The sequence below is a fragment of the Theobroma cacao genome, chromosome 8 (genome assembly GCF_000208745.1).
Source record: "Theobroma cacao cultivar B97-61/B2 chromosome 8, Criollo_cocoa_genome_V2, whole genome shotgun sequence".
NCBI classification, from domain to species: Eukaryota; Viridiplantae; Streptophyta; class Magnoliopsida; order Malvales; family Malvaceae; genus Theobroma; species Theobroma cacao.
Window position 1 is genome coordinate 15,592,195 of NC_030857.1, and position 16,135 is coordinate 15,608,329.

At 34.3% G+C, this 16,135-nt stretch overlaps 1 protein-coding gene across 1 annotated transcript; it reads left to right on the forward strand.

The window, feature by feature from the left end:
• On the forward strand, window positions 2,669–8,156 carry LOC18592934 (histidinol-phosphate aminotransferase, chloroplastic). The gene is made up of 9 exons (XM_018125291.1): window positions 2,669–3,014; window positions 3,251–3,334; window positions 3,497–3,651; window positions 3,765–3,862; window positions 4,072–4,180; window positions 4,624–4,781; window positions 5,913–6,055; window positions 6,201–6,341; window positions 7,776–8,156. Exons 1-9 carry the CDS (start codon window positions 2,760–2,762, stop codon window positions 7,905–7,907), a joined length of 1,275 nt encoding a protein of 424 aa, XP_017980780.1. The 5' UTR covers window positions 2,669–2,759; the 3' UTR covers window positions 7,908–8,156.

The window sequence follows — 16,135 nt, forward strand, 5'->3', positions numbered from 1 at the left end:
CTAAATTAGCATATTCTATCATCATCAATTATGATATATTAACATGTCATATCATCATCAATTATGATATTTTAGCATGCCACGTTAACTTCATACAACATAAAATGATATATGACATTTTAACTAAGGTAATCATTAGTCATAAGAGTTTATTTTACTCAAAATAAAAGTACAATGACTTATGTGACTCAAAATAAAAATATAAAAGCTTATTTGGCTCAAAATAAAAGTTTAAGAGTTTGATTAAACACAATAAAATATAAAGATTTATTTGAATTTTTCTAAATAGTTTAGGATTTTTTTTATAGTATGCCTTTTATTTTAAAACAAATAAACTCCTGTAAATTAGTGATTGACTAATTGTTATTAGACAGAATACCATTTGTCATTTTATACCACATGACACCGACGCGGTATGTTGACATATCTTAATGGATGATGATTTGACATAATAATATCGTTATATAACATTTTCACCCTCCACATTAATGTCATGTCAACACTATATTAATGTCATGTGGATATTAATTGATCAGTGATATTTTAACTAATAACAATTAGTCAACCATTAATCATAAGGGTCAATAAAATAAAAATGGTATAAAACCAAATAAAAGTATAAAAACATGATTGAATACAATAAAAGAATAAACGTTTATTTAAATTTTTTAAAATAATTCGAAAACTTTTTCAAATATTATGTCAAAAATTATTTGATCCATAAATAAAGAATTATTCTCAAATCTTCCTTTTGGGTTATGGTACACAAAAGTACAATCTGATCTAGGTACTATGCTATCCAAAAAATTGTAATAAATAACTCTGTCCAACATGATATATTTTTGACACTTACTTCAACTAACCTTAATTGGCATTCGAGCATTTGGTTTATTGGTTGTTACATGATTTCTCTGTTTAGAGAGTAGGGTTCAAATCCCCCTTCCTTCAATTAAAAAAAAATCTTAATTGTAATTTTTTGGACAAAATGATCTTCAAAATAAAAAAAATTTATACAAAGTTTTGCACAAATGGTATAAACATTCAAATAATGTTTAGTAATGTTTTGTCAACAATATGTAATAATTATTGCTTTATCTTGTTGCAATTAAGGTTCTACATCATTATTAAATATATTTATTTATGTCATAGGTAAAATACTTAGATCCCTTAAGTTTTAATCAAAATTTCACGCTATTTCATTAGTTTTATAAATAGACACTCTTTTTCAAAAGTGCAAACACCGTTAATAGAAAATATGAAAAATAAAAACACCTTTTCTTCCTTTTTTTTCTCTCAAATAATGTGGTCTACTAGTATGCTCGCATTCATCTACCAACACCCCCACAACAAGTGCTCCCCACTAGATTTTCGCTCACTCCCTATTGGTTTTTTTTGTAAAAAAAAAATTTATATAATAATAATTTTTAAAATTAATAAAAAATAAGTTTATCCTTTCAATATTATTACATCACCAAACTAATGAAAACATTAACAATTAACTAACAGTTAGACTTATATGTTTAGTGAAAGATATTTTTTTAAGATGAAATATCAATTTCAAAAACTAATGGATTCATGTGAAATTTCGATTAAAACTTAAGAGGTATAAGTATTTTATCCTTATTCATCTTTAATTTGTAAAGCCGGTAGGTTTTTTATTTTATTTTATTTTTTTTATAATTAGGGGTTCGAACCTTACTCTTTAAGTAAGAAGATCATGCATTAACTAATGAACCAAATGTTCGGGTGCTGGTAGGCTTTTTTTTTAATTCTTCATGGGTTAATAAATTATTTATGTATAATAATCACAATGCTTTTACAATAGCACACAATACTTAAATGTTACTATTTGAAATAATATTCAAAATGCAATCCGAAATTATTATGTTACATATGTGGAATCTTAATTATGTATCAAAACACATAATTTGAGAAAATAAATCATTCTTTTTTTAAAAAAACTTTGTTTGTTCAATTTCTAATTTGATATATGAATCAAATTTATGAAATTACTTAAAATATCATTTGTTGAATGTTAATATAAAATTATGGCATAATACTTAAAAATACTCTTAAACTATTCAAAAAAATTTAAATAAATAATTATTCTTCTATTGTATGATCAATTAAGTTCATGTACTTTTATTTTGGATCAAATATGTATCAACCAATAGTTAACGTACCATTATTAATCACGTGGTGTTACGTGACATGTTATAATAAATAACGATGTGACATGATAATCTAATCGCGTGATACTTTTACTTTTTACATTAACATCACGTCGACATCATACCACATAAATGGTATTTTGATTAATATCAATTAATCAATTATTAATTATGAAGGCAGTTATTTCAAAATGAGATATAAAAACTTAATTGATTGCAGTAGAAGAATAAATATTTATTTAATAATTTAAAAAATTTCAGAATATTATGCTAAAATTATTCCAAACAATCCTCGAAACACATGGTCAAGAACATAGTAAATGTCTAAACTTGCGCAATTCATGGATGTAAAAGGGCGAGAATTATAAGGTTGGCGGCACTTTGTCCACTAAATGGAAAGGAAAATTAATTTAATACTCTAAAAAAAAGGAAAAAAGGACAGGTAAATGCAGTGACAAAAATTGTATATGCTTTAAGTTCAAAGGGTTCCATTTTTGTTTTTGTCAGTTTCAGTTATTAGTATTTGGGTTATAGGGCTTAGGGTTTTGACATCTCTTCGTCTAAAACAAACCTTTAGCAGACATATTCATGGGTGTCACCAATATATCCAACGCTGCTTCACTTTGTTTGGTCAAACCCAGAGCCAAAAGTCACCAAATTGTGAATCCTCAAAGACCCATTTGCTCTTTTGAAGGAAATCATAAGAGGGTCATCATGGCTACTATCTCTTCTTCTTCTTCCACTGCATCCTTTGAGCATGTTAAACAGAAGTTGGGTGGTGATTCTTTTATTCGACCCCATTTGAGAAAATTGTCTCCTTATCAACCTATTTTGCCTTTTGAGGTGATTGGATTAAGACCCATACTCTGCTCATTTTAGTTAATTCACTGATGATTGTTAAGCAGCTGGTTTTTATATCTTGACCTGATTGATACATTTTGGTTGTTTCTTGCTGATTCATGTGGCTTTGGTAACTTGCGTGAAGTTTTCCAGTCGCTCCATCATTAGCTTCCTAAATGCATTTCATGTTAACTAATCAGTTGGTATTTTTTCTTAATGAGCGGGTTTTCATGTTATAGGTTTTGTCAGCGAAACTGGGAAGAAAGCCTGAAGATATCATCAAATTAGATGCAAATGAAAATCCTTACGGTCCACCTCCAGAGGCAAGTAGTGTACATAACTGCACTTCCTTTTTATGTAGCCAAATTGTGAGCATGAATGAAGTTGAAGAAAATTATTTGGGTTTGTCTGTATGCACTGCAGGCAATATTCTTGCTATTGAGTAATCCTTTATCCCCTGATTGCGAATATCAGATTGTTTGTAGGTTCTTGAAGTCTTAGGGTCATTGAAGTTCCCATATATCTATCCTGACCCTGAATCTCGTCAATTACGTGCTGCTCTTGCTGAAGATTCGGGGCTTGAATCTGATTATATTCTTGTGGGTTGTGGTTGTGATGAGCTTATCGATTTAATCATGCGGTTAGAAACAGAAAACTTAGCTTAAGCAGCCCTTGATTTCCACTCAATGTAGCCTTGAGCACTGTATCTCTAACTGGTTTCTCTTTCTATTTTCCATTAATATTTTGTTGCAGATGTGTGCTTGATCCTGGCGACAAGATTGTGGACTGCCCTCCGACCTTCACAATGTATGAATTTGATGCTGGCGTTAATGCGGCAGAAGTTATCAAAGGTAGAAATATGCTTTCTACTAGTTTCACTTTCTTAGGCATCTTCAGTCTTAACTTCTTAATGATCTTTTTTGCATCTGGGACATGGATAGTTTGCTTGGTAATCACTAGTTAATATAGGAGCATTAACAGCAATGCACTTAAGATGTCAAGCTGTTCATATTTATTAATCGGCTGTAAATATCTATAAAGATTTTAATCTGCTGTGCAGTTCCTAGGAAGCCAGACTTCAGCTTGAATGTAGAACACATAGCTGAGGCTGTTGAGCGAGAAAAACCAAAATGCATATTTCTAACTTCTCCAAATAACCCAGATGGAAGGTAAGTGTTTGTAATGACTTTTTCTTTTTATATCTAAGGGACATGAACATTGTGTTATATTCTCTAAAAATGCTGTCTGATTTGCATTTTTTTCTAGATGAAATATATGTTATAAGGTACAAAGGGGGTGCCAACCTGAAACCTTTAATTTTACAGGACAAGAATGATGGAAATATTTTTGATGGAGTCATGCTGTCTTGTTCCTGTGAATTTGTTCTACATGACTTCCTTTTCTTTTCCTAGTGACTTGCTAATATAATCTAGTTGGTTCTTCTGGTCCTCTTTTGGGTGGGGGTTCTGAATTCATTATGTGGATTTCATGAGTTCGTGGATATATTCTAAATGTGGAATGTCGGAAACTGTAACCATATGTTGCTCTGTGCTGTGCTTCATGTAGATTTGGTTTTGATACCTCCATTTCTATGTTAATTGTAATTTGGCAGTATAATTAGTGATGAAGTTCTCTTGAAGATCCTTGACATGCCTATTTTGGTGGTGCTGGATGAAGCTTACATCGAGTTTTCCGGAATTGAATCTAGAATGCAATGGGTGAAGAAGCATGACAATCTAATTGTCCTTCGAACATTTAGCAAAAGAGCTGGTATGCTTCTGACTTTTTTCCCCAATTGTAGAAGTCAGTATTTGTATGAATTTAGATGTTTGCCTTCAATTGTCTTTGGTGGTGTGGTGTGAATAGTGTTTTGAAATCTTAAAAGCAGAGGGCTTATTGTGTCTTTATTTTCTTTTATAAAAATGTATAATGAATTAAAATTATGATTTTTGTTTACTGTTTAATGGATGGTAGAGAATATCTATGTGTCTACCTCATTTCTTTTGGTAATGAGATAATCTCTTCCTATCTATCGTTGCTGTTATAATGACATAAAGATTTCCCTTTTCATGGCCATGCTGTGGATGTTTTTTTTTAGACATTCTGATGTGGATGTTATTTTAACTTGGGCAGAAATTTACAGAATATAGGACCTTACTCTTTTGCGGCCACTTTATGTGGGCTTTTTTTTGGGGTTTGGAAGAACTCATATAAATAGCTTATCTAGGACTTGCCATTTAGCTTTTAATCAGTGAGAATTTTAATAGACTTAAGATGTCAGGACTGAATTTGTTTTTAGTGTTTCTGCCTTCTCCTTTTCTCTTTATTTCTTTTTAACTTTCCCCTCTATCTGAGTGGACTTGTATTGTGTAGCAAACACAAGCACTTCACTTGAATTGAAAGAAATTAATAAAAGACGTCTCCAACTTGTTGCCTGAGCCATCTGCTATTACGTTATTCTTGGCTATAAATTTACCCTTCTCCTCCCTTTCATGATCAAGGTCTTATACGTTGCTTTTGGCTATTTTCATGGATCTCAGTCCATTGCATTGTGGTTAACTATATATACTTTGGAAGTAAACCTGCAACTTGTATCCTCTGAAAGATAGCAAAGTTCTAATAGTCTTTGGAGATGTGAATTCATTGTTTTAATTCAATCTTCAGTTGATATCAATTTTGGTAGACAACATATGCTTTGCTGGTTAATCAGGGAATTTTTGGCAATTACATGTCTGTCAATGAATCATTCTCCTCAAAATAGTTTTGTAATCATTCCTTTTTTAAATGTTCTTATTTCTCTCTGCATGTATGTGTGGGCATGTCTACCCCCCCTTCCCCCACCCCTCCAAGAAAAGGGAAAAAAAAATTATAACTTAATTTGAGAATTAACAATCATTGCAGGTTTAGCTGGGATCCGTGTTGGATATGGAGCATTCCCTTTGAGTATAATTGAGTATTTGTGGAGAGCAAAGCAACCGTATAATGTTTCTGTTGCTGCTGAAGTTGCTGCATGTGCTGCATTGCAGAACCCAAAGTATCTAGAGGTTCTTACTGTTTTTTATTAGTATGATTTTCGGCTTTAGTTTAGGCTTCTTTAAAAAATGGTAGAAATATTTCTAAAAAGGGGATATTCTGGATTCCCTTATGCATGAAACTCAGTCCTAATACTGTGCTCTAAATCTTTACCAGATGGTGAAAGAGGCTTTGGTACAAGAACGGGATAGGCTTTTTAAACTTCTTAAGGAAGTACCATTTCTGAATCCATATCCAAGCTATTCTAATTTCATTCTATGTGAGGTGACAACTGGAAAGGATGCTAAGAAGTTAAAGGTGTATAATCTCCCATTCTCTTATTCACTGCCGCTTTGCTCTCTGAATTTATTTTGTTTTTTACATAATAATATGCCTAATTTTCCTTCTCCATCTCTTTCTTTATCTAATATTTTTCAAGGTAATTGCTGATTTGTCATGGTTGCATGCTTTCATCCTTTTTTTTTTTTAACATAAAGTGCATCTCAACATGCTTGACATTGTATGCTAAGTCTAAATATCAATCTTCTTTTGTCAACACTTTTGTTCTGCCTCATACTAAAGCTACATTGGATTGACAGTCATATACCAATTGTGGTATCCTTATGGATGCCTGTGTGTCTGATGTTGATATTTCAAAGCTTTTATTACAATTTGTTTTACTTGAACCATCAGGTATTATTAACTTCTTTGATAGATTATTTGCCTTATTTTGCCAGCATTTTTGAACAATGATGGAGCATATAGTTTGTAAATTATGCAACTAGGTAGGTCACTTCACATATTGACATGTGTGAAAATATTAAATATCCCGGGATACTTCCTTTACCTATCCCTGTATTATTTCAGCAATAGATTAAGGCTCGAGCAGTTTTGCTTGAAAAATAATTGAGCCACTTGAGCTCAACTTGATTATCATCAACTTGGGCTACAAGCTCATGCTCAAAACTTGAATAAGAATTGTGGATATTATATTTTAATTATATAGATACAGTAAAATATAATATGCAAAGAAAGGTTATTTTTAATTTATATTTCTATTATATATCAGTTATAAGATAAAATATGAGAAATTCCAAAAGCTTGATTAAACTTGCAAACCACTTGAACCGTGTATTTAAGTATTCAAACTTGGTTTGACTTACTATTTGAGCTTGAACTGCGCATGAAACTGAATAAGATGACTTTAAATGTTCAATGGGTTGAGCTCCCATGTTGCTTGATTCACTTACATCCTTGATTGCATGCGATGAGATATTTGTGTGGTGAATCTGATTTAGAAGTTACAGTCAAGGCTTTCTTCTGTCTTGGTAATTATAGCGGTTGCATGGTGCATATTACTGTCAAGTGGAAGTTATGTTTTTTCTTTCATGAAAGCACTTGTTTCAATGCAATACTTGATTTCTGAGTTTAAGGGTATATGATGCTTGCTTCCAGAAACAAGGATATAAGCTTTTGTTAATCATCACGATCTGACTTGGGTTGTTTTGAGCTATCTAGAGTTTTGGTTGTTTTAGGAACCACGTGATGAATGGTTCATGACAATGCATCTTCAGCTTTTGATCACAATTGAAAATATTGCTGAACGAGTTTCTTCTGTTCTTTTCTTTTTTGCTCCCCTCTTTTCCACTTTCAGCATTTATCATAATATTATGAATGGTCCATGAAAGTGCCTTTTTGTTCCTTTCATTTTTCCACTACAGCATCTATCATAACTTCAAATTTGTGACGCAGGATGATCTTTCAAAAATGGGTGTAATGGTCCGTCACTATAATAAAAAAGAGTTGAAGGGCTATATTCGTGTAACGGCTGGGAAGCCTGAACATACGAATGTCTTAATGGAGTGCTTGAGGCTTGTATCCTGATTTCTTTGCCAAATTGTGCAAGTGAGGCCCCAAACAGGGAGGTTAATACAATTTTCCTTAACCAGACAACAGTTTGAGATTTGAGTTGTATTAACATGACATATGGAGTTGCATTTTTTAACTTGGAATTCAGACTTTTGATATATATGTCAACCTGTTCTTTTATACTACAAGAGATGATGAGATTTTTAGATTGTTAAATTGGATACTCAAGCTATTTAAGTTCCTCTGGTCCTGAATGATTGCCAATGTTTAAGCCGTATTCTCTTCTATATATATGGAATTTTCTCCTTCCTATATATTAAACTTGCCTCGAAGCCAAATTCTAACAATTCTGACTGGTAATATTGACATGAAGCTTGAAAACTAGGTTGTTTCAATAGAAAACAAGTCCATGGATGGCTAATGATTGCTTACTAAAGCCTACAAAATTTGCTTCATGGCGGTTTTCTGGGTAGTCCCTTTTCTCTTCCAGATCAAGAAAATTTTCCATCAAACTATAAACCAAATATGTACGTCTCTCTTCCTACTTTGAAAATGACCAAGGGTTTTATCCAACTGCCACTTGTAACATCATATTTGGCTTTCTGGCCTGCCTTTGAGAGGTTGCCGATTCATTAAGCGCCCCTTCCCCACTTCTGCTATACTATCAGAAATTCAGAATTAAGGTCAATTACATTCGCAGAAAAGTTATTTACAACAGATTGAGCTTAAGCAATTTGCTAGGTGTCATTTCATAGATGAGTTATGAATCTCATGTCAATTGTGTACCAAAGTGAGATTTAAGTGTTCACACCGTCTTCAACTTATGAAACGTCTTTTGTGAGATAAAATCGTCTTGCAGGTTGATGTGAATTGTAACGTTAAAGAAACTGAATTTACTATCTCTACGCATATAATTTAATTAGATATGAAAATAAATTTGCTATCTTCACTAAGATAATATAATTAGATATGAAAAGCACAAAGTTACCTTAACCATTAAATGTTCACCTTTTTATGCATGCATTTCTTTCATAAGAAACTATAAAAAGAAAGAAAATTGACTGGCAACCATCAAAGGGAATTGCTTACCCTTTTTGCTGAAATGTGGCAATATATATGAAGGATTGCGTGAACTTCTTTCTTTCATATTTATTCTAAATTTTATAGTTATTTTCCTCCTCAAGTAATTAGACTTCACGTATTCTTTTTCTACTAGTGGAAGAAATGTAGTAAGTAGCTTACAATGCCAAAGGATTCCCATTATAATAAGCTTTTCAAAATTATGCCTTACTAACTTTTCGTTTGGTCAAGCACTAAACCACCTTGATCTTGGGAATGAATTATGGAAATTAGGTGTGGCCGAAGATCTTGAAATGCATTTCTGTGGTTCCTGTAAACTGATCGATCTTTCATAATGGGGAGAGTGTTCCTTGCGTGTTGTCATCAATTGCTGCTAAGAGAAAAGCCATCTTCTTTCACCAATGCTGATGAAAGTATTCGGGTCTTTGCTTCCCTTGGTATTGATCTTCAAAAGCTTCAAGTATCACTATCTGAGAACTCCTTATCACTTCAATGGTGCAGGGATGTGGTGAATCTCCTCAGGAAGATGCACTTTCACTTGCTATGCTTTGTTCAAAAATCAGAGCCAACCATGTTGTGGGAAGGAGTTAATTGTTTGGAAGAGTACATGGAGGAGAGTCTGATCCTTCTCGATTTCTGCAACTGTCTAAAGTCAGCCATTTCTGGGATGAACAGGTACTGCCTGCTGATCGATGTTGCTGCTAATAAGCTTCATGATGAGAAATCTTTGCGCAGTGCTTCATCAAGTAAGAATGAAATTGAAAGACTAGAAAGAGAGAGCAAGAACCTTTATGGTATTGAGATCAAAGGGAAAGACTTGAACTTATTCAGCCAGGAAATCTGCAAAACAAAGAGCAGAGATGTTAATGTTCGAGTCATTTGTGCTGTGAAAGGCACCATGAGTGTACTATGTCTACTTCTTTTCTCTTCAATATTCTACCCAGTTTCGATCAAAGTTGATGATGGGTTGTACAGCAATTTCCCTCAGCTGAAGTTGTTCTCAGTTTCACTAAGGAAGCTTGTGTGTAGCTTCTTTGAAGGACTAGACGGGGATAACAAGGATTATACAAGACCAGTTTTGGTTGAGAATAAGATGGTAGAGAGCAGGGTTTTGAATATTAAAGATCAGGCTTCCAGGGGAATAGCAATTGATGAAAAGAATTATCTAAAGAGTATTGATTCATTGAAGAATAAATCTGTAGTTCTCAAAGAGGGCTTGGAGAGGTTTGAGTCTGCAGTGACTGAGCTGTTTAAAGAGGTTGTTAAAGGAAGAAAAAATGTATTGGGAATGGTGACAGCTGCTTAGAACGTTTTGCATTCCTTTCTTTTGTTTGTCTTCGTTACACATAAGTATTAACAGGGTCATTTCTTTTTCGTTTGATCATGGCCAAAGGTCGAAGAACCTTACATGTACAAGTCGACTGACTGGAAACAAATTCATTCTTTCTATCGAACCTTGAATAATAAATGTTCTGTACTTGTTAATTATTCTTCTATATGCATGTATTTTTATAGATTAGAAATGCAAAAAACCTAATCGAATCAAAAACTTGCTCAAATGTATTGATTCATGTATAAAATGTCACGATCAATACCAACTTGTAAGGTATTGTCTATTTTAATTCATTGAATTTTACAATTTTATCTCATAAAAAACGATTGAAGATGATGTGAACACTTTAAATATTAATTTTATTCTAATATACACAAGACGTAAAATTAATGGTTCTTTCTGAAACTATAACAAGCAATCCTATATAGTTAACTTAATATGTACCTTAACCAGTGAAACAGCCCAAAACGTTTCATTGGCTGCTTATATTATTTGAAATGAAAAGACTTTTCTTAAGGTATAAAATGACAACCTTTCCAAGCACAACTACCCAGTCACGACCCTATACAGAGTTGGTTTCATGCCCTTGTACAAAGTTGTTCATGACATAAAACATATGTCAAGAGGTGGCATATATGTAGGCCATTCGTCAAGAGGTGGCAAAACTTATTGACAACTCATGAGAAGTAGAAACTTTTTTTTTTTGAAAAATAACTGATTCATTAATAAGGCCTGGGTGAGCATTCCAGCCAAGCATGGGACGATTTTTAGCCTATGAGTTTTGATGTAAAACCCACTTACATAAAAACCTACCCTTACAAAAAAGCTAGGGCTTTGTTACACAAAAATATCAGAGCAATAGCTTGCTATACAGTCCCAAAGAAACCCCTTGATACACAGTCTCATATTTACTCACATTCTAGACCTTCCCAAATTTACATTCAATCCCACTCATTAATGACAAGAAGATTGCACAGCTATAAACATCAGTCAGCATGTTCAAAACAAAGTCATAAAGACAATCCTATCCAGACCAAGACAAAAACAAAAGTGGGTTAGACATGCATAGATTTGATGGAACCTTTTTTCATAGCCCAAAAAATCAAACCTATTTCCTTATTCCAGAAATCAAAAACTTTGCTTCAGTTCCACAGTTCCACGCCAACCTCAAACGGCCTCAATCAAAAATATTAATTGAATCCTTCTATCTCTAAATCCCCTCCTTTGCCAGGCAATCTGCTACTTGGTTTTTTTCTCTAAAAATGCGGTTCACCTCCCATTTCTAAATACTATTTTTCAGCCTTTCAATGTGGAGAATCCACTTTTTAATTCTCCATGGTGCTTCCCTTGGATTGTTCACCCACTTTACGGCATTCTTGGAGTCACTTTCAATTATCAATTCTTGTGTTGTAGCCCATTTAGAAGCTAAAAAAAAAAATAATCAAGAAGGCCTCTCTAATTGCTCTAACCTCTACTAAGCTTGCATCCCCTATTCCAATAGCCTTGGAGAATGTAATTTTGAAGCTTCCATTTTCATCTCTTGGAACTCTTCCAATCTCGGCCTCTCCTAGACTACCTTTTGCAGCTCCATCAACATTAAATTTCATCTTCCCTTAGCTCGACTTAACCCACTCCTCCACTTGCCTGCTATTTGTTGTTTTAATCATTCTAGGCGTAAGTCTTGGGTTTTTATAGATGTCCAGCACAACACTATAGGCATGAGGCCATTTTACTTTTGCCTATGTAGCAACTCTCAACTTATTGATTTCATAGACTTATTCAACATCCCACACTTTTCCTTGAATAACCATGTCGTTTCTGTGAAGCCATAGTGACCAAGCAGTGGCATAAAAGACTAGTTTCTAGATTTTGGTTTCTCATTTTTTAACAAACACATTATTCCACATGGAGAAGAAACTAGAAATATTATTAGGAACGACCCATTGGACCTCCCAGTCACCACTCCATTTCATTCATGCGTTCCATGATTCACGGCAATGAATAAGCAACTTAGGCTTGGCTTGATGCAAAACGTTCAGTTTCTTCCAATTCTACCAGAATATCAACCAACCTTATCAAAAAATTAGCCACTTTCTTTTCCATTTAAATACGGTATAATACTCATTTCAATGTATAGCTATTACAGATTGCTTTACTTTCCTACCATAATTTAGCTTTCTATATTATTGAATGAAGAGAATGAAGGATGTCTTAATGCAATGCTCTTTTCGACCTCTGATATCTTTCCCAAGGAACTTTACGCAGCCATTGAGCTCAGCCTATTCGGTGTCATGGATAAAGCAACCCCTGATGCCCATTTGTCCCCCACTGAGATTGCTTCTTAGCTTTCTGCACAAAACCCAAATGCCTTTTCCATGCTTGGCCGCATGTTGCATTTGTTAGCCACCCATTCTCTACTCACTTACTCTTCTCACACTATTGAAGATGGCTCAATTGAAACATTCTACGAACTAACACCAACTTGCTAGTTTATCCTTGGCAATGCCAATGAAGGGATAATCATAAATGCAATAAAGCCAAAGGAGCTAGAGCCAAGTAAAGCATCCATGTATGTTTCAAGACTGGACAACACCATGTTAACCCAAGCAGCAGGGAAAAAAAGGAGTTTGAGTGAATTTGAGACTTTGTGTAGGAAAGTAGGATTTTCAAACTTTTAGGTTGCTTCTTGTGCTAATGGTATTTCATCAATTATGGAGTCATACAAATGAATCTATCTATATCTTTAACTTTTGAATTTCACCATGCTTCTAGCTATGGATATATCTTGTCCAATATGATGTTGTGAAGAATGTAACATAACCAAAGCTACAATGTTAGAAATTGTTTATGCCTAGAATATAAACTCTTTAAACTTAGCACCTAATTAATCTTAGTGATTAATAACAAGCTTAACTTTGATAAATATTTCTTGTGAAAAAACATGTTTAAAAAATTTTGTCCAAAATTTATTCTTTGAGGTTAGAATGTAGGGTGAGGTAAAAAAATTTTAACTTTATTACTTTTTTTTTTTTAAAGGTAGAGTTCATTCATAAAGAAAGGATGCCCATGAACAAACAGATGAGGGTTAAAGATTGGAAAGAGCACAATCTTAACCCTCTAATCACATACTGGTAGACAAAAACACCAGCACCCAACCCTGCCTTTTAAATCATTCACCTAAGCATTTACATATAACCTTTGTGCCAACACGTCCCCACCAGCCCAAAAGATTAAAACCAAAGAAGAAGTCAATAAGACAAGGAAACATAACCAGCGTGCCTGTTTCCTTCTTTTATTGTACTAAGCAAAAAATGCAAAAACACAAAATTCAAAACTCCCAGATTTTCAAAGATCAAAAACCCTTTATTCTCCACCTAATCAAAAATGGTCCCTAGGCACGGAAAACCACCATCAATAAGGTTGAAACTAGGACCACATTAAACCCTTGTACACACAGATCAAGAATCTTGAAACATAAAAGAGCCATCAACCCCGTGAGGAAGTCAAGCAAAGCAGACAAAAGCATAACATGACAATTAAGGAAGAACTTGCAATAGGTCTGTGGCTCTTTCCACCCCTTGTTTGGCAAGGCTGTCCGCCAATTCATTCTCAGATCTCGGGGTTTGAATAATCTGCCATCTAGGAATCTTACCCACCAGAGTTTTGATTTTTAACACCAGATTTCTAAGGCACCAGGGAGAGGAAAGTGGTTTGAGACCTAAGTAACAGCAATTATAAAATCAGTTTCAATGATTAACCCAAACAGTTGACACCAGTTTGCTGCCATAAAAAGAATTAAAGCCTCTTGAATATCTAACATTTTCATCAGATTGGCATCACCCCAAGCTCTTGTTTTCAAGAAAAGCATTTTCACCATACCTTTATCATTTTTCAACACACACCTAATGCCAAGAGGACCGTGGTAGCCCCTAGCAGCCCCATCAGTGTTAAATTTAAGCCACCCATTTGGGGGAATCTTCCATTGAACTTGGACTTTAACCTTTTCTTTTTTTGTTGGAATGGGAATAAGGTGCGAAAATCTCACAATATCCAGAGTGTCTAAATTATCTTAAGGCCATTGAGACTTAACCAACCACGTCATTCTGGTTTTGATAATCTCCAGCACCTTACAGGCATCCTAACTTAATCCATTAAAGACCATCTCGTTCCTATAAAGCCAAATAGACCATATAATGGTGAAAAAAGACATCTTTCATACTTTTTTCCTAGCAATGTCGACAAAACAATTTTTCCAAGCTAAAAAGAAAGCAAGAGCATCCCTCGGAAAACAAGTAATAATGCTTCAATCCGGTAACCACATGCACCACATGTCTCAAACAACTCTGCATCTGAAGAAGAGGTGATTGACAGATTCAAAATCATTGTTACACATGTTACACATAACCACCTCCCTATGAAACAGATTCCTCTTGACAAGTTTCTCTTTACATGCTATTCTTCTTCTCATTAACTACCAAACAAAAACCTCCACTTTTGGTAGTGCAAGTCCCACCCGCACTTCTCTTCACAATAACCCTTTGGACCCATTGTTGCCAATAGCTAATTCACAGAAAGAGTTGGGGGTGTAATGCCCACTTGGCATGCTTTTCCTAATTAACTTATCCTCTACCTCCTCATCAAGCTGTATGTGATTAAGACATTTCATAAAAAAACTCTCACTCCTCAATCTCTCAATCGAATGGATTTCATCTAAGCTAGACATGCCAACACCAAGCTTGATTATCCCATGTACCGTACTCGATGATCTTTCTTAATTTATTTATCGCTAAAGCAAAAATCCAAGGAAAAACGACACGGATGATGATCCCATCAATCCACTCATCCTCCCAAAAGTGAATTTTGGCACCATTGCCCACCATGAAGCCAATACCTACACATAACAAAAAAGAAAAACTCCTTGAGGGAGTAAGAGAGTTAGTAATGGTTGTCCACATAGAATACTGCCATTTGCCACTCAAATTTAGTGTGAAGAATCCCCCTTGCCATTTTGGCATCTAAAATGGTTCTCCAGAGACTCTCATTTCCCTCATTGTATTTCCAAATCCATTTATTTAGCAAAGTTCTATTTTTCGATCGAAGATCAGTAAAACCAAGACCACCATTTTCCTTCGAAGTGCAAACTGCGTACCAATCCACCTAGTGAATTCTCTTTTTATCACTAGAGCCACTTTACAAGAATCACCTCTAAATTCTATCAAGCTTCTCCTTAACCCCTTATGACATTTCAAACAATGACATGAAATAAACCGACAAGCTTTCCAATACCAATTTGATCATAGTAACTCACCTTCTGCTAGAAAGCATTTTGGACTTCCTGCCCACAAGCTTTGCCTCAAATCTCTCAATCAAAGGTCACCAAATAGCAATGGAATAATGTCTAACTCTAAGTGGTAATCTTAGATAAATTGTTGGCAGAGAACCAATAGCACAAGGTATCGTGTTAGCCCATGACTCTACCACATCACCCGCTTTAAGTCCATACAAGTTGCTCTTACGAAAGTTGATTTTTAAGCTTGATATCACTTGAAAGCACTGTAGCACACTCTTGATGTAAGGACACTCAAGATATCTGGGGTACTGAAAATCATCATATCGTTCGCATATGGAAGATAAGAGACCATGATTCCATTGTTCCTAATCTCAATGCCTTTACACAGACCACATGCCATCGCTTTATTCATTAAGGCACTGAAAACTTCAACAATAATATTAAAAAAGAATGGTGACAAAGGACACCCTTATCTTAATCCACACCTCATTTTCACTTGCCTAGTCAGGGATCCACTAACCAAAATTGAGACTACAGTAA

What these genes read in the sequence shown, in the direction of transcription:
- LOC18592934 (XM_018125291.1), top strand. Translation starts at nt 2,760, where the DNA reads ATGGGTGTCACCAATATATCCAACGCTGCTTCACTTTGTTTGGTCAAA. An exon ending in CTTATCGATTTAATCATGCG is followed by an intron (nt 3,652 to 3,764) that starts GTTAGAAACAGA and finishes ATTTTGTTGCAG; the next exon opens with ATGTGTGCTTGATCCTGGCG. An exon ending in CCAAATAACCCAGATGGAAG is followed by an intron (nt 4,181 to 4,623) that starts GTAAGTGTTTGT and finishes GTAATTTGGCAG; the next exon opens with TATAATTAGTGATGAAGTTC.